Genomic DNA, 8,745 nt, shown 5'->3' on the forward strand with positions numbered 1-8,745 from the left:
GTTGTGCATATATCATTATTTACCTCTGTCTCACTTAGCCCATTGAGACCTGTCTAACTGTTCTCCCATCTGCTTTGTTCTTCCATTCCCCTCTCCCTACTTGTATATTGCCCCCTCCCTAGCACCCAAACTATCCTGTGTCTAATCCCTGCCCTGTGCTTGAGGAGCATGTTTTGTACACAATTATATTGGTAATCTCTGTTATGTACTGTACTCATTCTTACACTGCCTGTATACTTAAGTATGATGTTGATACATAACTAAATTTGATACTTATATGTTCATTTGAAAAATAAGTTGTGCCAGTCTGAGTAGATATTACTTCATATATATATATACTGGCACAACTTATTTTTCAAAGGAACATATAAGTATCAAATTTAGTTATCTGAACCAAACATGAACAAATATATTAACAGGAAGAAACAGGGTAGGAAAAAGGGTGTGTATTTCCTACCCTGTTTCTTCCTGTTAATATATTTGTTCATGTTTGGTACATAGAACTGGGTAAATGCAAAGTTCTGTGTTTAATTTCTTATAAAATGTATATATTTAGTGTTGCATCTTATAGTACTTTGAAATATCTCATGTTTATGAAAATAAATAGCAATTAAAAGATTAAAAAATATATATATAAGGGTGAGGTTACAAAGGGACACAAAGGAATTTCGGCACAAAGGGGTGGTGTGGTGATTCTAGGTCTTAACTGTCGTAGATGATATGCTTGCCAAGATTCAGTACAGTCAAAAGGGTGAATTCTGCTGTATATAAAATAGACCTCAAAAAACCTAATCCAGACAAAAAGGGATAGAGATGAAATACTACGTGGGCTTTCCAAAGAGTGACAAATCTGGACAGGCTTTATTTCAGAACAGAAGAGTCTACAAGACTGTCCACTGCGATCCCAGCTCTGCAGGGCCACAAGTGTGGAAACCAGGGAGGAAATGACTCAGCACAAGGATAGGTGATGATAGTCCGTGCAGGACGGTGGGCGATTTAAGTTTTCAGTAATATTGTTACACTGTGATTAGAATTGGAAAGTTATAGTTTTTAATTAGGGGCAACGCCTCAGTCTTTCTCAAGGTGCTACGGTAGGTAGCACCAAGGGCAGTGGTGAAGTGTCAAAGCCAACAATGTGACAGCAGTAGGGGACATAGGAACCCCAACATCATTCCAAATAGTAATTCCACTCTGAGAAGTAAACAACCTGACTAAAGGGGAAAAACCAAGTTAGAGAGATTTACTACAGTTCTGTTAGATAATGACAAGGTTTGAAGCAGTCTTCTACCTGAAATTTGGAAGTGTCTAAGAAACATCAAGACCATGAAGACATGGTCACAGCTACTCAAAAGGAGGCTACCAACCTCGCACCTCATTCAAATGTTTCCCTAGGATCAGTTTGTAAAAGTGAAGTTGCTGTCTGGAATGTCTACCAAATAAAGAATGGTGTGTTCGTGCACTAGGACATGGTACAGCTGCTAAAGATTCTGTAAGTGCTGAATTAGAAAACCACAGCAAGTGAGAAAAGTCACAGCACGTTCTACTTTTGTTTAAATTGTTCTTAATGACAACAGCAAGCACAGTAATATTATGTGCTGGTCTAGCACAGAAAAAACCTCTGTTGTTGTTAAGTGCTGTCAAGTCAGTTCCAACTCCTAGAGACTCTATAGAGTTTCCAAGTAAAAGCTGGTGAACCACCAGCCTTGTGGTTCAAACCAACCTTGCAGTCTAGTGCATTAACCCACAGCACCATACCAGGAATCCGCTGTTGTTGCTAGATGCCATCAAATCAGTTCAAATTCATATGGACCCCTATATACAAGAGAACAAAACACTGCCCAGTATCACCTTCTCATAATCCTTGCTAAGTTTGAGCCCATTGTTGCAACCACTGTGTCATTCCATCTCATTAAGGGTCTTCCTGTTTTTCACTGACCCTCTGACTTTTCCAAGAATGATGTCATTCTCTGGAGACTGGTCCCTCCTAAAAACATGCCCAAAATACATGAGATGAAGTCTCCTCAGCTTCACTTCTAAGGAGTGTTCCAGCTGCACTTCTTCAAAGACAAATTGTTCATTCTTCTGGCAAATCAAGATACAGTCAGTATTTTTTGCCAACACCATCATTCAAAGCCATCCATTCCCTCTGGGCTTCCTTATTCACTATCCATCTTTCACATGCAAAAGAGGCAACAGAAAATAACATGACTTGGGTCAGGTACACTTTAGTTCTCAAAGTGATGTCTTTGCTTTTCAAAACCTTCAAGAGGTCTTCTGCAGTAGATTTGCCCAATCCAATAAATATATCATTTGATTTCTTAACAGTTGCTTCCATGGACACAGATTGTAGATAAAAGTAAAATGAAATCCGTGATAATGTCAATTTTGCTCCATTTATCTTGATGTTGTTTATTGGTCCCGTTGTGATGATTTTATTTTCTTTACATTGAGGTATAATCCATATTGAAGGCCATAATCTTTGATCTTCATAAACACTAAGTGCTTCAAGTCCTCAGCAAAGCTGTGTCATCTGCATATTGCTGTTGCTAATGAGTTTTCCTCCAATCCTGATGATTCATTATACTTCATATAGTCGAGCTTCTCAAATTGAATACCAAATCATTAACCTTCACTGTCTATATATTATATATTAAGTATTTCTGTGAAAATGTTTATAATGACATGTATTACTTTTATAATCAGAAAAAATAAATATATATAAAAAGGGGGAAGTGAACAACACTAGGGAGGTTGACCATACAATGGTCATCTATTTGAGAAGGGCAGCATTTACTCAAGGACAGAATTCAGAAGGCTAGGGAAGGAGAAGGAATGGGAACAAGAACCACAAAGAGGCAGTGGGATATGTGATGTTACACTAAAGGGGACTGTAATCAGTGAGATGAAACAAAGTGGATAATTTGCTGAATGTAAAACTGATGATCTGCTCTGTAAACCTTCATTCAATTCACAATAAAGTTATTTTTTTAAAAAATATGGGAGAGTTTATATATATACATATATATGACCCAAATAAATCCACAGAAATGTGAAAGAGACCTAACGTCACCAAATGTAACTGTGCAATGGACCTTAGCAATGACACAGAGAACATCTGGAACGTGTAGAATGTGTTAAGATTGTAATGATTCTTAAATTCTATTATTCCTTGAGTCTTGCTTAAAACAAGAGTGACTAGACACTTTGGTGTGACATCTGGAAATGGGTTTTCAGAACAATTTTGATCATTTCTGTCAAATAAATCACTCTGGTGTGGCGCTGTGGGCTAATGTACTGGACTGCTAAGTCAATTTGAACCATAAGGTTGGCAGTTCAAGCTCACCAACTGTTCCTTGGAAACCTTATAGAGGGTTGCAATCAACTTGATGGCACTTAACAACAACCCACATCCACCTCTCCTTGGTGAATAAATGGCTATGGATCCCTGGAAATACACTGGGAGGCACAAGAAGAGAAGTGGGTTAGAACTTCTAACACAGAATTGATTCACCTCATTGAGCAAAACTGTTATAAAAGACTTCTTTAAAAAGTTTTTAAAAGCCAAGATGTCATTAGATGGTTAAGGTGCACCCAAATTAAGCCATGGTCTTTTCAACCACTTCATAAGCATGTAAAAGCTGGATGACAAAAAACAGGAAAACAGAAGAATTGATAACATTTTAACTATAATGTTAGCAAAGGACAGTGACTATACCATGGGCTACCAGAAGAATAAGGAGCCCTGGTAGCTCAGTGGATTATGAGCGGGACTGCTAACCACAAGGTCAGCTGCTCCCATAAAGATTTACAGCCTTGGGAACCCTATATGGGGTCACTGTGAATCGGAAGCAACTCAATGGCACACAACCACGACCAAAAGAACAAATCAGTCTTGAAAGAAATACAAACTAGAATGCTCCTTGGAAGCCAGGATGACAAGACTTCAATCAACTTTTATTATGTCATCAGGAAAGACCAAACACTAGAAAGAACATCATGGTAGGTACTATGGAGTCGTCAGCAAAAAATGAGATGAATGACACAGGAGCCACAAAAAGGGGCTTAAACAGACCCATGATATGACGATGGTGCAAGACCAGGCAATGTTTCGTTCTGATGTATTTAGGGTTGCACTGTCTTGATAACTAACAAAAATAAATTTTTTTAAGTACACCCCAGAGTCCTGGTGTGGCACTATAAGATAAGCACTGGGTTGCAAGATCAGTTTGAACTACAAGATTGGAGGTTCAAACTCATCAGCTGCTCCTCAGGCAACCTACACAGGGTCACTAAGAGTTGGAACTGACTCGATGGACCCTAACAACAAGAAGTTCAGTCTGGGGTGCTTAGTGCTGCAGTGAGCAGCCTGCCCCAAAGGTTCCTAATGAGGGGGCACCAGCATGCAGCCAAAACAAAGGCTCCTTGCTTTTAAAGTATAGAATGTCTGACCTCTAACTTCACAAGCAAGAAAAAGCATCAACATCACTAGCCCTAAGCTGATTCCTATGAGGTGGAGGTCAAATATATCTCCCATCTCCAACAATTTTACCAATTCTGGCACCAACTGTTTATCCCAGGACACTGTCTGATTCTTTGCTGGATTCAATAATTCACTGCAAAGGCCACCTCTAACTCGCAGACAATATCATTAAGGAGCTTATTAGGGAAGTAAGAGTTATTACTTTAGGATCAGAAACAACTCAGGATACAGTTCTTCAAGCGGAACAGCCTCTCTTCCAGTTGTACCCATGAGAAGCCTCTCTCTGGCACTAAAGCTTTGTTAGCTCTGACAGTAAGCCTTGGCCCAAAGGCATTTAGCTTTTTTGTTCCATGGGCCGGGAAGCCCACTGCTTCATCTCCCGCCAGTTGTACTGCCTCTGCTGCCGTTTCTCTACTGCTGCTTCCCACTGTCTCTCATCTCTAGTTACATCTCATCTCTCTCTCTCTGTCTCCTGGGTCTGGGAGGTTCTCAGTGCAGAGATCCTGGATACAGAGGATGTGCTCTACTCCAGCCTCTTCTTTCTTGGTAGTAGTTAAGATCCTCCCTTCCCACTTCTGGGATGGCTCATTTTTAAGCCTAGCAGGATGGCAAAACTGACCAATCCCCTCTTTAGGTTTCAATATACTTTATTTGCATGGTCCCACCCCCACAATGGTGCCATGCACCTTACCTGCAATTAATTATTAACAAACTCTCCAATCCCCTTGGTGGGCCACAAACACGTCATTTGAATAATCCTACCCAATCGTTTAATGGGAGTTATAAAGACTATACAAGGGAACTTCAAAAGGTTCCTGGAAAAATGGGGAAAAAATATAATTCAAGCTAGAAAGACTATGTTAAATAATCCACTGCACCACGTCTGACCAACTCTGATATGTGCCTTTTTCTCAAACTGAAATCACACCGCACACAGTGAAATCAGACAGACCAGGGTTCAAATTCCAGATAAGCCACTTGATAGCTATGAATAATCTTAGATAAGTCCCTTGATCTCTAAGCCTGTTGTCGCCTCTCTAAAATGAGACCTTCATAGTATTACCAGATAGATTGTTTTAAGAAATAATGAGTATCAGGGATGTTCACTGTGCTTAGTATATAGCACCTGGGGGGAGGAGGCCCAGAAGAGTGGTTGAGGGAATAAGATCCAGAGTCAGTTTGCCCAGGTTCAAATCCTGCCCCCATCACTCACTAGCTCAGTGTGATTCTGGAAAAATGACTTCAACTGTGTGTCTTCAGGTTCCCAACTGTTAAATGGGGATAACAGTGGATCTCACCACAAGGGATAATCGTGAAGGCTTAGTACTTCTCTTATAAAGCCCAGCTTAGAACCTGGCAAAACATGTAACAAGCTCAAGAAAGGCTAGCTATTATTACTATTGGTGTTAAGTGAGAAGAGTAAAAGGATTTACAAAGGGGGTAAAGGCTTGGCCCTAAGCCAGCCTGAGAGGCTTGCACCACCTGTCAGCTTACCGTCTGTTGCTGTTCTGTCCAGTTTACCTCGAAGCCATCAAACGCATGGCTGTGCCGATTTTTGTTCAGCTCTCGGATGACCAGGTCCTCCACCCTCTGAAGAAAGGCTGCAAGCCGGGGGCTGTCCTGCTGGGATGGAGACAGCACTCTGACTGGCACAAGGGGGTCAGTCTGCACCTCAGCATCAGCATGCTTCCGGGCCTGGACGGACACCTCAGCTGTGGCAATGCTGGCCGTTTGGCAGCTTTTCTGGAGGAAGACCAACAGGCAGTAGTCACCACCTGGCTGCACCCCCAGAATCACTCACTGAGAGCCCCAAGCACTTACAACAGCACCTTCACTATTGCTTTCTCTCCTCAGGCTATAGGACCTGTTTACTTTGTCTGCCTTTAAAGTATGTCCCCTTCCTCTTAGAACAAGCCCATTTTCTTAGGAGAAACCCAACTTATGTGGCTTGGGTAGAAGTGATCCTTCAATACTCCTATAGTCCACCAAGGGTGACATATGACCTCAAGCTAGCCAATATCCGTCCCCCAGCCATGCTGATGAAACAAATAGTTAAGTAAAAGCCAGCAATGAGACTTTTGGCAAAACTATTTGAGGAGCATGCAAGAATGCCCTTTCTTTTCTCTTTGGCTTAAAATTATCGAAATTTATTGTCTCACATTTCTGAAGACTAACAAATCCAAATAAGCATGCTCGTATGCATGTGAAAGTTGGACACTATGTATAGGAAGACCACAGAAGAACTGATGCATTTAAATTATGGTATGGGAGAAGAATATTAAAGTACCATGGACTACCAGAATAACCAACAAATCTGCATTGGAAGAGGTTCAACCAGAATGCTCCTTAGAAGCTAGGAGGGTAAGACTTCGTCTCTCATTCTTCAGACATATTATCAGGAGGACCAGTCCCTAGAGAAGGACATGTTTGATAAAGTGGAGGATCAGCAGAAAAGAGGAAGACCCCCAACGAGAAGGACTGGCAGTGGCAGCAGCAATGGGCTCAAGCACAGCAACGATTGTGAAGACCTGAAAGTGTTTACTTCTGTTGTGCCTAAGGTTGCTATGAGTTGAAATCAACTCAATGGCACCTAATATTTTTTTTTAACTTTTTATTGTGAATTGAGTTGAAGGTTTACAGAACAGATCATCAGTTCAATTATACACTTAATATACACTAAGTATACACAAATTATACACTTAGTATCAAAACAATGATTGCAATCCAATCCATGTACCATCAGATAACGGTACTTACCTCCATTCACTTTGTTCTTTTTTTTCACTTCCCCCACTGAAACATGCCCCATAACCATCATAGAATGTTTCCTTAAGTAAGAAAATCTTTTGTTAACTTATTACAACAGTGGTCTCATGCAGTAATTGCCCTTTTTTTAGAAATTTCACTCAACACCTCACTAAATTGTGAGGTGTTTCACAGATTATTATTCTTCAATGTTATGTAATATTCCTCTGGGTGTATTCTGGTGATGGGCATTGGGCTGTCTCCATCTTTCTGCTGTTGTGCCCAGTGCTGCAGTGAACATGGGTGTGCACATATCCAGTCTTGTCACAGCTCTTCATTTCTTGAGGCTATAAAGGATCTATGAAGATGGCGGATCGGGTAGATGTGCAGTGAGGAGCTCTGTCAGCAACAACACAGACCAAGCAGGCTCAGGGGATGGTGCCAGAACTCTGAACCACATATAAAGGAATATTTAGAAGCTTGGAAGGCTTACAGCTAGGGGAATTTGTAGAAGAACAAAGAAATCCAGTGCTTTCTAATTCAAGATGCTCAGCTGCTCCCGGAGCTACCATCTTGGGAGAAACCAAGTGGAGGAAGGATCAGAACAGCCACAGACACCTGACAGAACCATGGAGATACAGGTGTGGACATTCATATTTTTGGTATCTGTTCATTGGTCTCTCACTGTCTGCGCACCTCCATTCTGGTGACTAGAGGAGATGCCTGAGTGAATGGACACCCCACCCCCACCCCTGGAGGGTTCTACTACGCATGCGTACAGATCACCTCAAAATTTAAAGTGACAGTTTCCACTTAAAACCAAATGGCCACCACTCGTCTGTCAGTTTGTCGTACTGTGGTGGCTTGTGAATTACTGTGATTCTGAAAGCTATGCCACCGAAATTTTAAATACCAGCAGGGTCACCCATGGTGGACAAGTTTCAGATGAGCTTCCAGACAAAGACAGACTAGGAAGAAAGAGTGACGAACTACTTCCAAATCTTTAGTCACTGAAAAGCTTATGAATAGCAGACAAACACTGTCAGATACAGTGCTGGAAAATGAGCCCCTCAGGTTGGAAGGCACTCAAAATGCAACTGGAGAAGAGCTACTTTCTCAAAGTAGACTTGACCATGATGATGCAAATGGAGTACAGCCCATGGGAGAAAAGCCCACAGGACCCTCATTTGCTGATGGGGCACAACTCAAAATGAAGAGAAACAGCTGTAAACACCCACTGAAAATCAGAACATGGAATGTACGAAGTATGAATCTGGTGAAATTGGAAGTTTTCAAAAATGAAAAAGAATGCATAAACATCAATATCTTAGCCATTAGTGAGCTGAAATGGACCAGTATTGGTCATTTTGAATCTGATGACCACATAGTTTACTATCCTGGGAATGACAAACTGAAGAGGAATGGTGTTGCATTCCTTGTCAAAAAGAACAATCCAGATCAGTCATGAGGTACAACGCTGTCTGTGATAGGATAATATTCATGCACCTACAGCGAAGCCC

The 8,745-nt window shown here is 41.2% G+C and overlaps 1 protein-coding gene across 1 annotated transcript in view; it reads right to left on the reverse strand.

Annotated features, from left to right (window-relative positions):
- The window catches only part of WDR34 (WD repeat domain 34), a 73,445-nt gene that overhangs the window by 8,563 nt on the left and 56,137 nt on the right, over window positions 1-8,745 (reverse strand). Inside the window, exon 3 of the mRNA XM_006834984.1 lies at window positions 5,975-6,223. Within this exon, the coding sequence (XP_006835047.1) occupies window positions 5,975-6,223 (249 nt within the window). The remainder of the gene's footprint in view (window positions 1-5,974; window positions 6,224-8,745) is intronic.

The sequence above is a fragment of the Chrysochloris asiatica genome, unplaced genomic scaffold (genome assembly GCF_000296735.1).
Source record: "Chrysochloris asiatica unplaced genomic scaffold, ChrAsi1.0 scaffold00014, whole genome shotgun sequence".
Taxonomy (NCBI): Eukaryota; Metazoa; Chordata; class Mammalia; order Afrosoricida; family Chrysochloridae; genus Chrysochloris; species Chrysochloris asiatica.